Source organism: Gasterosteus aculeatus, chromosome 1, assembly GCF_964276395.1.
Source record: "Gasterosteus aculeatus chromosome 1, fGasAcu3.hap1.1, whole genome shotgun sequence".
Classification (NCBI taxonomy): domain Eukaryota; kingdom Metazoa; phylum Chordata; class Actinopteri; order Perciformes; family Gasterosteidae; genus Gasterosteus; species Gasterosteus aculeatus.
In genome coordinates, this window is record NC_135688.1 from 19,453,961 (window position 1) to 19,471,592 (window position 17,632).

General features: G+C 44.6%; 2 protein-coding genes across 2 annotated transcripts in view; both read right to left on the bottom strand.

Moving 5' to 3' along the window:
* Nucleotides 1-216: 216 nt before the first annotated feature.
* Nucleotides 217-6,524, bottom strand: LOC120825857 (aldehyde dehydrogenase family 3 member A2). The gene is made up of 10 exons (XM_040187707.2): nucleotides 6,315-6,524; nucleotides 5,734-5,895; nucleotides 4,916-5,147; nucleotides 3,751-3,836; nucleotides 3,451-3,659; nucleotides 3,181-3,298; nucleotides 2,515-2,656; nucleotides 1,425-1,591; nucleotides 1,207-1,306; nucleotides 217-1,111 (listed from the first exon to the last, which is right to left on the bottom strand). Exons 2-10 carry the CDS (start codon nucleotides 5,893-5,895, stop codon nucleotides 783-785), a joined length of 1,545 nt encoding a protein of 514 aa, XP_040043641.2. The 5' UTR covers nucleotides 6,315-6,524; the 3' UTR covers nucleotides 217-782.
* Nucleotides 6,525-7,971: 1,447 nt separating this feature from the next.
* The window catches only part of ulk2 (unc-51 like autophagy activating kinase 2), a 35,727-nt gene continuing 26,066 nt past the window's right edge, over nucleotides 7,972-17,632 (bottom strand). The window contains exons 16-27 of the mRNA XM_040174476.2: nucleotides 16,960-17,105; nucleotides 16,773-16,853; nucleotides 16,181-16,443; nucleotides 15,203-15,381; nucleotides 14,722-14,831; nucleotides 14,346-14,483; nucleotides 13,958-14,199; nucleotides 13,652-13,830; nucleotides 13,395-13,513; nucleotides 13,045-13,202; nucleotides 12,739-12,874; nucleotides 7,972-10,657 (exon numbers count right to left, since the gene is read on the bottom strand). Of these exons, the coding sequence (XP_040030410.2) occupies nucleotides 10,593-10,657; nucleotides 12,739-12,874; nucleotides 13,045-13,202; nucleotides 13,395-13,513; nucleotides 13,652-13,830; nucleotides 13,958-14,199; nucleotides 14,346-14,483; nucleotides 14,722-14,831; nucleotides 15,203-15,381; nucleotides 16,181-16,443; nucleotides 16,773-16,853; nucleotides 16,960-17,105 (1,816 nt within the window). The 3' untranslated portion in view covers nucleotides 7,972-10,592. The remainder of the gene's footprint in view (nucleotides 10,658-12,738; nucleotides 12,875-13,044; nucleotides 13,203-13,394; nucleotides 13,514-13,651; nucleotides 13,831-13,957; nucleotides 14,200-14,345; nucleotides 14,484-14,721; nucleotides 14,832-15,202; nucleotides 15,382-16,180; nucleotides 16,444-16,772; nucleotides 16,854-16,959; nucleotides 17,106-17,632) is intronic.

Genomic DNA, 17,632 nt, shown 5'->3' on the forward strand with positions numbered 1-17,632 from the left:
ACTTTCCTCTTTGGTAACGCTTATAGTTAGGGCTGGCTCAGGTGATACTGGACTGCAGTGGTCCTGCACGCCTCTTAATATCACCTGGCTCTTAATATCAGCGAGGCTTTTGAAGAAAAAAAATGAAACAATACATTCCTATAAGATCTACATCTCAAAGAGAACCAATGGACAGAGCAAGAAGTCCAGAAAGCTTTAAAAAGACTGACAAACACATTCCTGGTTAGTCCCGTTTTCATTTAATACGGTGCTTGAAGGCAACAGGTGTCTTACTAGGAACAACAGCAGCAGCCGGCTATTCTGATGGAACGTTAACGGACGTTCATATACACGTGCAAATTTTTATAAAATGTACAAAAAACATGTTCATTTTATGTAATAGGTACAAGTCATGGCGATGCCCTTTTTACAGATCTCAGTTTCTTACAAAGTTGTATCAACTATAAAGTCATAGGAACGTTGATCTAGAACCATTTACAAGAAAAATGGAGACCCGGTTCAATTGTATTATTCTATTAAATGACTCCTATCAATTGCTAGCGACATCTAGAAAGTATTCAGCAGTTCTAGTGGCAAGGATTGGATTTTAAACATATACAGAGATCAAAGTGTTGAATCAAGAACGAATACGGCTAAATATTTCCTGGGGTTCAAGCGCACTTGTAGTGCCACGGGAATTCCTTTGAAACCCAATTAGAAACTGAACCCACACAAGTCTGTCGGAACTTCAATCCCGCTGTAAAAAGGACCAAATTGTTCTCTACAGGAACCCCCCCTAGAAGCTACAGGCGTGTAAAGCAATACATAGCTGATAGCAAAGCCAAACCTTTTACGCCTCTTTGGACAGAATTTGGGTATTTTACTTCCTTTACCTGCACCAGAAATGCTGCCAAGCCAGCCATCGTGGCCAGCAGTGCCATGCGCCGCAGCCGGCACACGTTGACCTGCTTGAGCATAAAGAAGCGCGCCCAGCCCAGCTTTTTGGCGCTGTGGGGGGGGTAGCGCATGCTGTTGACTCCCTCCATCTTCAGCTGCTTGATCAGACAGCTGCGCAGGTGGCTGAGCTGGTCGAAGCCGTACCGACCGTGGTAACAACCCATCCCGCTGTTACCTGAGCGGGGAGCAGAAGAAGAAGTCAGCTTTGTTCTTCCACACTGAAGAAGGAACCCTAATGGCTGCAGGTCAGATGAACCGCTGTCCACTCACCAACTCCTCCAAAGGGAAGAGCGCTAACAGTGAAGTGCACCAGACAGTCGTTGGCCAGCAGAGCTCCACTGGACGTCTCTGCGATCACCCTTTTGATCAGCTGTTGATCAGACACAAGGAGCACTGTGAGTGCAATCAACACCAGAGCATTTCTAATTCCTACACAAAACCTGCCATTAAATGTCGTCTTGCACATCGGCTGCGTGTGATGCGTTCACCTTGTTGTCTTGGGAGAAGACGTATATGACCAGAGGCTTCTCTCTCTCGTTAATAAACCGGATGGCCTCGTCTACGCCGCTAACAGTGATGATTGGCAGCAGCGGTCCAAAGATCTCCTCCTTCATCACTTTGGAATCCCCCGTCACATCCTTCAACACAGTGGGTGCTGCAAGAGCAGAGGAAGAAGAGGCTCACACCCCGAGCATCGATACTGCTTCACAACAGTGAAACAACAGTGTAGCGTCATGGTTGCCGGAGTGAAGTAGAAGGGGGGGAGGAGAAGAACCCACGCAGACTAAAACGATCACGTACCCGAATACCTATTCAACAACCAAAACAGACAGGCCAAAATATAATCAGATTAAATGTATTTTACATGCCTAGAAGACATTTACTTCTAAAAAGAGCACTAACATTTTGCCATCATACTCCTAACACGTTTGTGTAGAGAAAGACAATAAGCATGTTAGGCTGACAGAGAGGTTTCAATGTCCATTTCTTTGGAATGCCTTTTAAAAAAAAAAAATGGTACAAATCAAGGATGACCAGAGCTGCAAACATCCACAAAGAAACATGCCGCAGACAGAGACACCTTTCACGTCACACCTGGACCAACTAACCCTCCCCCAGAGCCCCCGTGCCTTTTGGGCCCACAAAACGGTCAGAATGTCCAAACGAAGCGCAAAAGAACCGTCAACATAACCATCGTTACGCAGCTTCTGTACTTTACGAACACCAGTTAGTTAAACTGACCCGGAAAAGTCATTTCAAGACAGTAAGCATTTGACAAGACAATGACATGACTTTTCCCCACTGGCTGGCTACCATAGTGGAAAGCCCTCTTCATCACAGTGGAGTAAACTTCTACGTCCCTCCACCTCTGAGCCATAGCCCCCCCACATCATGGGTGATTTTCAAGAACATTAAAAAATATATATCATGAGCCGCCAGAGAGGCCCATCATCAAGAGAATATACTGTAGGACGTATAGGTCTACGTAGGTCAGTAAACAACAAATCCATTTTCAGAACGTTGGGTGCTTTCCAAACATACAGTTTCAGCAATCAAATGCTCCAACAAACCGTGTACCTATGTAGCACTGGGATTCATCACTGGCTCCACCAACAGCCACTGTGCTCCCCTCCATTAGAGCCATGAGTCTCTTGAAGTGCCGCTGGTTTATAATGCGTCCATAGTCCTCAAAGGTCTCTGGATTATCTGTGTAAAACTCCTGCATTGTGTTAAATAGAGAGAAAAAATTAAATGCATACATTTAAGATTAATGACAAACTAAAAGACATTTGGCTTTTGTCATAACATAACCGGTGGTGTAGTATAGACCATTAATGAAAATAAAACTACTACCAAATAATCAGGAAACAAAAACATATTCTAATGTGTATGAACATATGTATCAAATTCATTAAGTCCAACAAAAACTATTTTCAGGGAATTTGATGAGATATCTGTTTGGTTAGGTCATTTTACAAGTTTGGGCACATTTGTAAAAATAAAAAAAGACTGCTCCTGAGTTAAGACCGTACTGGAATTTTATTAGTAATGTTGCAGGTGAGGGGGGAGGAGGTGGGCATAGACACAGGAACATGGCAAAAGAGAAGCTCGGTCAATGAGCTGCAGACGGCATGCTGGACTGTACACCATGGGGTGCCCACCATTCTTTTGCTTTACAGGTGGATGATCCACCAGATTCCTGTCTGATTATGGACATATTATATATCGGAATCTGAGACAAACCTTGATGCACTTCTGGATCTCTTCTACTACTTGGCTCTGGACGGAGGGTTCACACAGGATGAAGTCTGGAGCAATGCACGTCTGGCCACAGTTCACAAACTTTCCCCACGTGATGCGTCTGTATTAATGAAAGAGCACCAAACCTTGAAGATACACTTCTTGTTGCATAGCACCGCAGCTGCTCTACATTTTGCTGTTTAAAAAAAAAAATTGCATTGGGGTTAAAGAACCAGCAGCATTTGAGGGACACATTTTACAGTTTAGACTGACCGACATGCAACACGAATGTCACAGTTCTTGTCAATGTAGCAGGGGCTCTTCCCTCCCAGCTCCAGGGTCACCGGGGTGAGGTGGCAAGACGCTGCCGCCATAACTATTTTACCCACAGCGCTGCCGCCAGTGTAGAAGATGTGATCAAATCTTTGCTTCAGCAGCTCCTGGGTCTCTGACACTCCACCTGTCACCACTGGGTACAGGTCCTAGGTGGAAAATGGGCAGCTGTTAGAACTACATGTCGCTCACACCAGACGGAGATAAAGACATAAGTCATTACGTTATTAGGACGCTCACTTTGTCCAGATACAGGGGGAGAAGTTCCTCCATGACCTTGGCGGAGTGGGAGCTGACCTCGGATGGCTTTATTACTGCCGCGTTACCTAAAAGGGTGAAAGAGACAAACGTGAGCAGTGACAACCTGTAGGGATCTACTGTCCCTACCGAAGGACGTGATGAACTTAATGCACCACACACACCTGCTACGTCACAGAATTCCTACGGCCGCGGTAAAGAGCGCCTTCGGTTAAGGAAAGGCCCGGATTGGACTTACTGGACGGCCATGACGTCCTGACACTACGGTAAAGCAGTAAGAGATTCCTTTTGTTCTCAATTATTTTATTCCGTTCCTGGTGTGAATTGCCCCAAAAATGACTGAACTGTAAACAATATGATTTTGTGTATGGATTGAGGGAAAGGGAATATAGGCACCGGGGGTTTGGGATTGTATATTATATTGTCCGCCCCTTTACTTTGAGAACCGTTTGTAGTGGCGTTTAATTGTTTAGAGGCATATCCTCCACGTTTTATGGTAGGAAATGTACCTGGGAGGGTTCAAGCTATCAGACGGGAGTGGTGTTATTGTCTTCTGTCCTTGAGCCGCGTGCGGTCGACTAGAAGTAAAGATTGACTCACAAAACGAGTACTATCTTGTTAGGCGCAGACCTAACTGGCAGCCCAAGCAACCAGTCTTACTGCTACAAACTGCTGTGCCGTGTCCATGACAAAAGCAAAGCCCATTTTTGGCGTTATTTGTGGGATCATTTTTCATTTGTCATCAGCCATGGCCAAATATAGAAAGGGAAGAGTATCCTACATTATCCCAGTAAAATATCATTCCGATAAAATCTGCTCCCTATGTGAAGACAAAGGTCTCGTTCAAAGTTAATTAAAAATCCTATTACTTCAGTTTTATAAAGTTATAAAAACAGATCTGAATAGTATATCCCATTTCCACCAATAATACCCACCAAATGCAACTTAGTGAATTGTGAAAACTGGGAAATACTCACATAAAAGTCTACATGCAGTGTGGCAGCATGGCATTCTGGTCTATTATCTATCCTTGGAGAAATAATATCAATGCTTCTCCTGTGATTGCTGAGCCAACATATAGCCTCTGTAGCTACACCGCACACACTATGCATACCAAATAAGCCAAGTGACTAAATGTGTCATGTACCAGCAGCAATAGCTCCAACCAGCGGCTGGAGGGTAATGGCCCACGGGTAGTTCCAGGCCCCGATGATGAGCACCACTCCCAGAGGCTCCGGCTGCACATAAACCTCATCAGAGATGGTGAGCAGGTTCTTCTCTACCATCCGTGGGGCTGCCCACTCTGACAGTTTCTCCAAAGCCAGATTGATCTCTCCCTCCAGTCCCAGTGTCTCAAACAGCTGGGTCCCATTTTCACTCTGAAAGCAGCAGGAGGGACAAAACTCATTACTCAAGTGCTCATTCCCAGTCTGTATGTCAAGTCATTCAAATTAAGAGTTTGTGATCAATGGGTTTCTGCTTGAAAGATCAATAGTGACTCTATATGCACCACATTTGGAGTCAAAACGTCTATTCAAGCTTTGGTCATGGGATGTTGCTCGTATTTGTCAGCCCACATGGTAACTTGGCTCACTTTGATTTTGGATCTCAGTTAAAAATCTCCAACCTCCAGGTTTATTCTTTGAAAAAGAGAAAAAAGTGAGCCAATATAAAATATAACACACAAATTAGGCTGGATGCAGTATTAATCCAAGTGTCGGCAGTCACTTCAATTAGATTAGAATTAGTGCAGTTTTCCCTTAGGATTTTTTTTTACTTTTTCATTTCCCCTCTAAAAAGTTGGGAGGGGAAATGAAGACGCTGTGGTGATCTTAACGCTTAAAGTAATACAGGCAGAGAATGTTGGACAAATGTTGCTAAAGGCTGTCCGCCATGACAACATTCCAATATTACAGTAGATGGTTACGGGCTTACTGAAGCCCCCTCCCGTTTGAAATAGCCCACCTTGCCAAGGTCCCGTCTGACCGCTTCTGTAATGTCCCCCTGTCTCTCCGAGATGAAGCGGCGCAGGTTCTTCAGCTGGTGGATTCTGTACTCCAGAGCCTTGGTCTTCCCAGTCTGGAAGGACTTCCTGGCACGCTGTACAACCAACAGTTCTCGGGACATCTTTAATGAAAAAAGAGGTAACCAAGGTTACCCGTTGACTTCTCACGAGGCAAACAGCTTTAATTCAACAGGATTCCGCAGCAACGTCTAATGTACTGAAAGCAACTGCTAGCTACCAAGACGTTTGCGGATTCCTGACGCGCTAGCCAGCGCTTCAGCTAACTAGCATTTCAGCTAGCTGGCGCTAAGTGTATCTAACGTGAGTTAAACGGGAGTAAAGTGTCATTACTGAATCAGTGGCTCGCTCGTTGTGTTCATACAACGCCACCAAACAGAAGGATAAGTTAGCCGTATATAACTACTGTTAACTACGCTGTCGCCGAGCCTTCTTTTGACAAATGCTGACTATGGTAATGTGAAGAAACAAAGATAACTTTAAATTAAACCTGAAAATCAGAACGTGTGAATTCCAGTTTTACCTCTCGGCTCGCTGGCTGCCGCCTGCTGTTTACTGTCACTGTGGAGCTGCTGCTGCTGCTTCTTCTTCGCTTCGTTAAATGGAGGCTGGCAGCTGTCGTTGAAGCTGTATTACCGCCATTCTCGGCTGGAGGGAGAGACCAAGTTCTCTACTTCCTTAGAATGGGACCTGGGAGAAAGCAAGAAACTAAAAAAAATGATTTATATTAAAATGTTAACTTGATTTATCCAGTTTATTTAAGTTAACTGAAACACAGCTTAATATTGTAATTATTCCCAACAACAATTTATTTTTATTTTTTATTTTTTGTTTTTTTGTTTCACACTTCTGGCTGAGACATATAACATGTTCAACTGTTTCCTGTTTCCTGTTCTACGCCACAGAATGTTTCATTCTCAACCAAATTGAGAGAGAAGACCGGTGATTTACAACATTATAAAGACGTCAGAATATCCTGATATTTTTGGGGTCACACTTTCTGGTGTTCTATCATTCTGAAATCTAATCTGAATTCAGAGCGATGTATGCTGTCCAGATAGTATAACTGACACTCCGATCATCTGCTATTTATCTAAACTGAATTTATTCTGTGGCTATAATAATAAAAATCTACATCACCATGCCCTGATAATATAATATAAGATCTGCTATTAATCCACAGTTAAAGAAAGCTACTATTTTTGAGTCAGATTGGTCATGTATTCTTTATTGTAAGTGTTGACTTAATTAATACCGGTTTGAGTTATTGTATATTCCTTTATGCGTTTATATATTATTTATTAATCTTTCATTGTAATTTATTTATTTGTTTACTTATTACCGATGACTTTAGTAAAATAAGTAATAATATGAATATATATATATGTGCTGAACAGTCAAATCGGAATGGACAACATAATCAGTGGCATTTCTTTGTCAGGTAACTTAAGTACTTGTAGGTGTAGATTCCACTTTGGGAAGAGTGTTTGTGTGATTGAGCTACTGCATGTCATAGTGGGTGTATTGATGAGAATGCAAGGAAGTGTAGTGTTGAGTTGTTCTCATGACTTTACTTGTTTATGAAGCCATCTCATCTTAAACCTGTTATCCGGGGTCAGTTCTTGGGAGACCCCAAACTTCCCTTTGTAATTTAACCGGGGCATTCCAAGGCGTTCTCAGGGCAGTGTGGAGATATAATCCCTCCACCATGTCCTAGTTCTTCCCAGCTGGCAGTGCCTGGAAATCCTCCCAGGGGAGGCGTCCAGAGGGGCATCCTTACCAGATGCCCAAACCACCTCAACTGGCTCCTTTCCACGCAAGCCTGAGGTTCTTGAACTCCTTTACTTGTGTTGAGGACACATTCCTTACCCGGAGTACGCAATCCATCGGTTTCCTGGAACCATGGCCTCAGATTGATTGGTGCTAATCCTCATCCCAACTGCTTTACACTCAGCTGCGAGCAGCTCCAGTGAGAGCATCTGCAAAAAGCAACGATGATACCCGCAGCGCCCCGAACTGTACACCCTCCTCCTTCTTGATCATATGAATAATTATTTAACAGTATGTCGAATCTTTGTACAATTTGTTTATATTTTATCATCACATATCAAGTTTTTCTATTCAGCCTCTGAGAAATCAACACCGAACAAAGCCGAGAGAATGACACAAGAAAACAAGCATTTTAACGTTTTCTCTTTTTAATAACAAAAACTCTTATTGGTGTTCAATAAAGAAGAAAGACAGACACCCTTTTGGTGAGGGACACAAGTGTTACATAAACATTTCTCTTTTAAAAATTGGTGCTAGGAGGGAGTTGCATTACCATGGTTGTGACTTCAGAATGCCTCCGATCAAGCTGGAGAAGCGTAAAACAACAAGGTTCATTTGACATTCTAGAGGTTCTACAGGGGAAAATGCTGACTTGGTACCCATGCTTCATCCAAAACAGTCCGTCTTCAGTTTCAACCTGAGGACAAAAATGGTACACAGCAAAGATTCAGGCAGGTTTCCATCAGCTCTGTTTGCCAGTCTTCACTCCGTGTGCAGTAAAAGGCTTTGTGTGGTTCAGAGTGCTCACGACAAGGACGAGGGAAACTGTAACCCAGATATGTCTCAGAAAAAGAACAGTACATCATTTATAAACATTTTTACAGAGAAAAGAATATATTCACACCTGTACAAAAGGAGCAGGCCGTTGTCTACCTTAACTAGAAGGCTTCTCCGCCTATCGCTGTATACTACTGGCCTCAATGCACACCTGGCGAGTGTACGTGTGTTTATACTCCCTCACATACAAACTGTTGGGAGCACGGCAGACGACTTGAGGGGAGGCAGAGGGACAGAGTCCAAAATAGGCAGTAAAGATTATGTCAAATCCACTATGAAGAAATTTGGGGGAATGAACCTAAAATCTGAAGCGATCACACTCACTCACCCAGAACATTTCAGAAGACCAACAAAACAAATGTGTCTTGATCTCAACATTGAACAGTCCTGATGGAAAGAGTTCTCTTAAAGTTTTGGAGCTGCCACAAGTTATATTTTGTTCTTTGGCACACCTCAGTTGTGCCAAAATAGGTTTCTTATCAAACCCTTGGCAGACATGAACAAAATGTATCAAATTCCTCTATTTACATCTAAAGATTTGTGCTCTTTGACTGACAGGCAGGCCGTCTGATGGTATCATCGACACTTCCAAAACTCAGTCTGTCCCCTCCCAAAAAGAGGGGGATATAGTCATCACATGCACCACATACAAATATTTACATGTTTAAAAAAAAAAAAAGATTCAGCTACAGATAACAACATAAAAAGCTGTAGTAGTCCAGCCAAATGAAACTTGTTACTAAGCTTACTTGTCAGTTTCACAACTGGCTCCATCAGTGTACAGGTGGACGCTCATTGGTTGTTCAGCGCTACAGTGGTAGCAGGACAATTACATGCCACCCCGCCCCTCCCCACTGCCCGGGCCTACAGACCGTGTGACATACGTGAGCAGATTGAGTCAGATTCAGTCATTGTTCAAATTCACCTCGACCCCTCCTCCCTGTGAGCATCATCATCTACACGGCCTCATGGGTTCGTTACATTCCTACAAACTGGATAACACTGGGAACAATGGGACATGAGCCTCAGTTTCTTTCAATATGAATCAAGTTAAGCCAATCAAAGCTCTACTACGCCTGTGGGATTAACCGTATTTTTGTATAAATGATGTTGTTTTGATGTTGGAGAGCAACTGCATCTGACATCATGTCAATGGTAAACAATAAGAATGCCTGCACTCAAATTGTGGCCTATTTTTTTCATGTCACACACAATTTAGGATACTCCAATTCACCGTTACACTTCCAGTAGATTAGAGAACCTCCGTGACAAATTAAAATTGGATAGAAATGGTCAAATTTTCAGTAGCACAGGCCAATAAACGTGGAGAAACGTGGTTCTTATACAAAGTTGATCTGGAGAGAAGAGGTCCCACATAGTTTTGAGCCGCTGCAAATTATTAAAATTAAATTTTGCTGTGGCTGCTTTTCCTTATTGCAAATGTATGTATTCTGCAGACTTGTTCTTGGTGTACACAGAGCAGGTCGGTTTTGAAGCAAAAGGGACAGTAAAATCCTTCACACTTTTACAACTCCTACCATAAGCCTCTCTTCTTCTCAATCCACAATAAAGTGCTTGAGCTAACAACGCAAGAAAAAAAGGGTTCCTTTGCTCACATGGCTGTCTAGTTTCTGTAACAAACGTTTGTTTGTGATTGGCCATAAGTCTTTTGCTAAATTCTTCCAATTCCTTTGACTCAAATTTTTTTTTCAAGATAGGCAATAGACTCAAACACCAACATTCTTCTGAACCAATAAATAAGAACAAAGACAAACTAAACACAGAGTAAATAACCACTGATATTGAGTATGAAGCCGGATCATGGTCCTCTCCGTCCTCCTTTTCTTCTAGTAGAAAACAAAGGATATCTTGAAAGATGATACTAGTTTGTTTTTTATACAGGTTGATCCGATGGTTTTCATAGCGTCTGAAGAAAAATGTTTTTTTGCTTTTATGTCCACATGTAATTTCAGACTTTCCTTTTTTTTATACTGGATCCGTTGTCATCTTTGGTTGTAAAGTTGTGCATCAGTCGCTTGTCACAGCTGTGTCTGTGATGCAGCCAGTATGACCATAAATACAGAATCAAATGAAAAGTGCTTGAACTGCTACAGGAAGGAACGGCGGCCTTGTATGGTAGTCGATAGTCTTAGGACTCCTCTGCGTTTGTGTGTGTATGTGTGTGTGAGGGCGGCTACTCGTAGAGTGTGACGGTGCAGTAGCAGAGGGCGGAGATCCTGCGGTCCACGCTGGCCTTGTCTGCAGGGGGAATACAAAAAAACAACAACAATGTAAATAGAAGTTTTACAATTAAAGCTTATAATAGATGACAGGTCTTAACTGTTAACTATATTGTGTTTTTCAGCCTGATAGATAACACCTGTGCAGGTACATGTAACCCCCCCCCCCACCCCACTGCCATAAGAAGTTACTTGTTCTCCATCTTTATTGCACACCTTCACTCTGCATAGTTTCAAGACATATTGTCAGGAATCGGTTAATCAGTCATGGTGTTAGACAACCTCCAAAGAAGCCTAAACATGTCACTGCAGAGACGTACCATGGCGTGTACCATTCTGTAACATTATCACTCTACACTCATGATACCTGAACCCTGGAGAAAGTTCTCAGTACAAGAAATACAGTGAATGTCTTTGAAAACATCTGAACATTGAGACACCTTAGCCCACTGCAGCCATCCTACATCTCCATGAGCTAAGCTGCCACAGTGGAGAAGTGGGGGCCCAGCCAACGCTGGTAGCACACAAAGAAGAGGCATGAATGAACCCTGCAGGTGTCAAAAAGACAAGCAGTAGACACCCTGCAATCTAAAGATGTACTCTCAAAGCCCCCCTGCGGTGTTCCTTGGAAAGGCAAGGTAATTCTATGTGAATAGCACATTTTAACAACAAGGCAATTCAAAGTGCTTCACATAAAACCATTAACAACATCCAAACATAAAGCAAGGAAATTTACAAACAGTTAAGAACATTGATTTAAACATAAAAGACGCAGTCATTGAAAAGATAACTAAAAATAGAATCAAATTTGCAATGTAGTTGAAGAGTTTCTTTAAGAACTCCGAAATGCAGAAATGGTCAATTAAAGGCAGCAGCAAGTCTTTAATCTGGATTTAAAGGAGCTGAGGGACTCAGCAGACCTGCAGCTTTCTGGGACTTTGTTCCAGATATGTGGAGCAGAAAAACTGAACGCTGCTTCTCCATGTTTAGTTTTTACACAGGGAACAGGAAGTAGACCCGTCCCAGACGACCTAAGGGTTCGTGGCGGTTCAAGAGGTATCAGCAGATCAGAAATGTGCTGGAGCGATGTGATCCACTTTCCTGGTCCAAGTGAGAACTCGAGCTGCAGCGTTCTGGATCAGATGTAGCTTTACTGCCCCCCCTGTCCCCAAACCACACCGACGGCTGTTTAGTTTCTGTTGGGTGGTGACGTTCAACCTGATGTAACTTTGCCTCCCGGTGCTCTGTATAGGGTGGTGCACAAAAGGCATCCAGCAGTGTAACCCTTAACCTGAATGAAGTCCTTAAGTTATTGGGAGCAAAGGAGGGATTAGGTCTGAGTAAAGCTGTGTTATGGTCAGTGGGAAGAGGGGCACAGCTTGGAAGCTAAAAAATAAGAACATCCTGTGTTTCAAAGTCAACTCGGCCTGAAATTAGGCACCTTAAAGTCAATGGTTGTGAATTGACATTAAAGTCATCGTTTGATGGTTAACATACGGGATGTATTGTGGGAATTGTAAGCACGGGTTTAGGATGTGAAGAGCCAACACAAGTCGGAAACCTCCTAGCCAAGTGTGCAGAGTAAAACCCTTAGTCATGAGTGTTTACAACGGACACAGCGGTTTCTGTTCAGGTCTTAGGTCTCTATTGATAGGTAATCTGGCTAGGAGGAGAGATTACGCTGCTTAACACCCATGAAGGAGGAGGAAAAAACGCAGTCTCAGCATCCTGTTTGTCCTTTGCATAAACCTGTGGCTGCATCTTCAGTCCTCGTAAAACTTAGAGGACGAGCGAACAGCTGGGGGGCAGATAGTCAACTACAGACCTCAGAGCTGCCTCGACTTCCATCAATAGAGTCTGAGAGAGCAGCAAACGACTGCTGAGCCATGGTCATGTCTCCTCCTCCACAAGTTTAAATCACTGCCTGATGCCAAGAGCCCATCTATACCACAAGATCATCTCATACTTCAGAAGTGATGTGAGCTCCAGCCACCAAACAACAATCCTAAGCATTGTCCCGCCAAATCTGTTCAAGTGACTGGTTTCTGCATGAGGCCTACTGTATAAAGCTGGGGATGTGTGTGTGTCTCCTGTACTCACACTTGACCACGTTCTCAATGTCGGTAGGGTCCTGTAGGATCTTGGACAGGCCGTCCAGCAGCATGGCAGCCTTGCTGTAGCGGTAGGCTATGTCTTCTGTCTGTTTGAACATCTCGTCCAACGCTGCTGACTGAACCTGACACATAGAGCATCACATTAGCCGCACAAGCGTAGATTAGAAATGCCCTTTACTAAACATAACACGTGAAAAACACTCACTACCCGAGTACAATCCTTGTATCTGTAACTAGACTGATGATTATTTCTGGTCATTGGTTATTTCTGTACTGTGCGCCGGACACTCACAATCTCCACAGCGTGATTGTAGATGAGCTTCTCCGCTGTGACGCTGTTGATTTCGTCCACAAAGCGCTGCTTGTCGGAGAAGAAGTGGTTGAGTCTGTCCGTCAACCGGCGGCAGAAGGATATGCAGCTTTTGTAGCGCTCGTTTAAACTCTTCACCACTGAGGGAAGACAGAGAGAGGAAATGGGTACCTTTTGCATCCACATGTCTTTTAAGATTACAGAGTTGTAAAAACACAGTACAATTATAAGCGAATAGACCTAGACAGGGACGTTGTCCATAACAACTGTGTGTTTGTCCTGCTGATGAAGCGGGATTCAAAGTCAAATGATGGGAAATGAGATGTCCTTACCCTGTTTGACGGCAGATGAGGGATTGAGCTTGGTTGATTTAATCTGGGCCTTGGCCATATGGAGAGAAGAAGCCAGGAGCTGAGCTGCCTTCATGTACAGCACCAGCTGCTCCACCTGCCTGTAGGGGGCAGCACAACCAGAGGGTATAAAAGAATTGCAGCGACACCACTGAACAAAGAGGCTCTTCAGACTCTGCGATATAAGTGAGATTATCAAGATTATCGGAGGGTTAAACTTCACTTAAGCCATTCCTTACCCCCACTCTTTGCTGAGCTGGCTGATCTGGTCCACAACGACGCTGTCCTGAGGGGGGTAGAGAGGAGCGGCCGACATACCGACCTGCGTCTCTCCAGCGCGAACCGCCGCCATCTCCAGGACGCAGTCAGTGAATGAAAGCATCATCCGTAGGTGCATCAGGGTATCTGTATGCTCACGCTGGACCGGAACAAAAACACAACAAGATTAGAAGATTAGAGGAGTCCACCAGAGAGTCATGAAGATGTCTGATTGATCCTTAATAACGAGAAGCAGACACCATGCATTTAATCCCTCACTCTCTCACCTCCATGAGGGTCTCCTCAGGCAGCTCTGGCGCTTCGAATGTGATGAATCCCTCCAAGCTGGGAGGGGAGGTCCCATAGGGGACGTAACGCAGGCTGCTGGGTGCCCCCTCGGATCCAGGCATGACCTGCCCGCCCCCAAAACCGCCTGGAGGAGAGGTGCCCAGGGCCATGCCTGGAGGAGATCCGACATAGACCCGGCCACTAGTGGAGCACAGGGAGCCGGCAGAACTGTTGGAGCCCACTGAGACAAGGACAAGAGGAGAAGGCAGAGGGCCGTGAGATCAGTACCGTTGACACTGGCTCGGAACACCTCACAGCCTTCCTGCTCCCAAATGTTCATAGTTTGTTTGCTTGCATACTAGCTGAGCTCAGGGGTCGAGTCCTCACCTGAGGTGGTGCGCGGTCTGGTGCCCAGGTGGCTGCAGGTGGGAGGAGTGCTGCTGCTAGGCGGTGAACCCACAGTGAACAGGACAGTACGAGGGCTCCCTGACCCACCATGAATCAACCCACAGGGACCTGCAGGGGCTTTGGGACGAGGACATTTAAGTGGTCTCATTCGCTGTCATACACTGCTGTGGTTTAAATGTAGCATCAAAAGTGCACTATAGGAAATGACAGAATCACTCCTCAAACTTCGAATTCATACAGATTTGTATATAGTGGAGAATGCAGAATTTTTTTTTCTAATTTCTTCTGTTTAAGTGATTAAAATATGTCCGCCTGCCGTAAACTATTCTATTGTGTGCGCAGCAGTGTACCCTACCTGTGTCCATCGGTCGCTCTGTGTTCAAGCTGTCAGTGCTGCCCTGATAGGCCTGTCCACCCAGACTGATTCTGATTGGCGGCTCAGACAGACGACCTGTACTCACAGACCTGCAGGAAAGGGAACAGATAACGTGTCAAATAGCCGACGGGATGACGTCGTATGGTAGAGGATGAACGGAGGTGGGTCAAAGCAACGAGTTCCTTTGCTCAACATGCATGTTAATATACACGCCATGGGTCTTAGAGGAATAAAAAAACGTGGCAAACGTGGCAAATAACACAAATGTCTTCATTCTTTATGCAATTAAAACATCTTTCAACCCAGCACAATACATGAAGATGCAAGTAAGTAAATTGAATTCCGATACATGGTTAATGTGAAAACCATGATAACCCAGACCTGATAGCCACCAAAGTAATTAAGCAGAATAACAGAAGGGCAGGGGGGTGGCAAGCAAAGCTGTTTCAGTGAGGCCCACCTGCCAAAGGTCCGACTGGCCTCGGGGGCCGCTGGGCGCCCAGTGAGGTAGGGGCTGCAGTGGTGGGCGCAGATATCCCGGGCATCCGACAGCGTCTTGATGGGTACGGGACTGTCCACCAGTGCCATCAGGTTACAGGACGCCTGCGTCTTGGGGATCTTGAACGGTGCCGAAATGGTCTGAATGGAAGAAACATTAAACAGCGAAACTTAAAAAAACCCACAGTGGTATTGCTTATGTGCACACTCAATAACACAGGGTTCTTGCACCATTTCAAAAGTAAAATTTAATGCTTTTTAAGACCTCAAAAAATATAATTTAAGACCCCAAAATGTATCAATTTCTTTGGAATACGCAATTTATTGCCTCCTACAATAGAAATCAAAACTTTTTAACACACACTTGTTACAGCCGACTGAGAGGTGGCGTCTGAACTTGTAACGTCGTTGGGTCGTGCTGCAAACAATGCAGGGATTAACCTGGTAACGTATCGCTGGTGCTTTCCTCCTTTCATGTGCGACTCGACGGCTTTGAGCCCCGTGGTCCCTAATGAAAAGGGCTTTTTGCATAGTTTACACATTGCCTCATTGTTGTTTTCAACCGGCGCCAACTGCCTCCTAAATGCATCCTCTTCCATCCACTTGTCGTTAAATTTACACTTCCCCATCTTCTTTGCATTTTCAACCTTACAACCGCGTAATGGTGTCACGCAGCTGTCTGTAGCCGACGTACCGTAAACAGCTATTCAATTGCGGAGACTCATTTCGCACAATACTAAATTAATCAACTATTAGATGTTTTACAATGCGCCACTGTGCTTTCTCGTCGTCATTAAGCGCACCGGCAAAAAAATAAATACCTACAGCAACTTTACGTGAAATTTAAGACAATTTAAGACCTTAATTACACAAATTTTAATTGTAGACATTTTAAGACTTTTTAAGGACCCGCGGGAACCCTGATAACATCTGCACTCACCTTAGTCGGGGAGCCAATGATTGTAGGCAGCGGGGACTTTTGCAGCCAGTCAGATGTGCGGGGGGAGGAGCCCAGGAGCTTGGTGGGGGAGGAGCCCAGGCTGGCTGGGCGGCCAAGCTGAGGGGAATGACTGCAGGAGGAGGAAGGCTGCACCGGGTCTGATAACTGCTTGTGGAGTTTCTGCCTGGTCTGGTAGAACTCGGTCAGGGTCGGGGCGCTCTGGAGTCGAGGCCCGAGGAGGTGGGAAGATGGGACCGGGGAACCTAGAGAAAGCAGAGGGTTAGAGTTAATTTCAAGTTTGCAGAGCGTGTAATGTATGGTGTGAATTGTGAATTCTCTCTGGCGGATCAGAGGAAAAATTGCTCCATGTCTACTTGTCTTTAAGCTGGAGGCCAGCTCATGCTTTATTCTGCATGAGGGAAACACATTTTGCAGTAGGAAGTATCGCTGGCTCGAATACTTTGTGTCATTTATCATTTTGACATTCAAATCTGAAAAAAAACACGTTTCCTACGGGACCGCAAGCTGAATCTAAGTGAGCAGGTTGGCGCGGGGAGGGGGGACCAGGCTGGAGCTTTGCCTGAGAACTGACCTCCTGAAGAGCTGCGACTGCGAGGCTCGTGGTTCTGCAGGTGGCAACAGCAGTGACCCAGCTGCTCGGGGATGGTGCCCACTGCAAAGTAAAAACACAGATTTAGGCATCGGGAATGAAAAACACACCCGAAAGGTTTTTATTAAAAAGCTGCTGTGATCAGAGACATGAGAGGACGTCTCCTTACCAAGAGGTGAGGGGGAGTAAGGCCGAGAGCTGCCAGTGGAGAGACGCCTGCTCACGATCTGAGGGACGTCTGCAGAACTCGGGGACCCCGAACCCATCTTGGCCAAACCCATGGGACTAGTGTTGGAACGCCTCACAGTGCCAGACCTACAAAACACAAAAGAATGTTTTCAGCTTTCAGAGCTGTGAGGAACACGCTCTGCCTCAGGCAACACGGAACTAATCAACACGGCTCAGTCAAATCCATGAATGCAACTGTTGGCCTGCTCCTTTTGGCTCATTCCAGCCAATTTCTCCATCCTCGAAACAGATTTGAGTCACACAGATCCAGGCCTGTGTGGGAGCTTTTAACTTATTTAGCTATTGAGATACACGATATACAGAGCATTAGTTCTACTACAAATCAATTGATTTTATTGAAATGTTTCATTTAGTGTTTCACACCAGAACACATTGTGTGTGTCGCATGGACCATGGATTTGAAGCTTCAGGTCAGATGTTGTGGTTGTCCTCAAGGACTGTCAAAATTGCTCAAAAAGGACGTTCCAATATTTGCTTTAAAAGAGACATGTATTCGACTATCTGGTTGGGCATCAGGCACATCAACAACAAGACAAATTTATACAACGAGACATAACTATTTGTATAGGTAATTTATTTAAGTTTAAACATAT

Bases quoted from the DNA above. Each gene is read 5' to 3' on its own strand.
- LOC120825857 (XM_040187707.2), bottom strand. From the start codon at position 5,895: ATGTCCCGAGAACTGTTGGTTGTACAGCGTGCCAGGAAGTCCTTCCAG. The intron at 5,148-5,733 runs GTGGGCTATTTC...TGCTGCTTTCAG, and splicing joins TCAGACGGGACCTTGGCAAG to AGTGAAAATGGGACCCAGCT. The intron at 1,592-2,514 runs GTACACGGTTTG...CTGCTCTTGCAG, and splicing joins TGAATCCCAGTGCTACATAG to CACCCACTGTGTTGAAGGAT.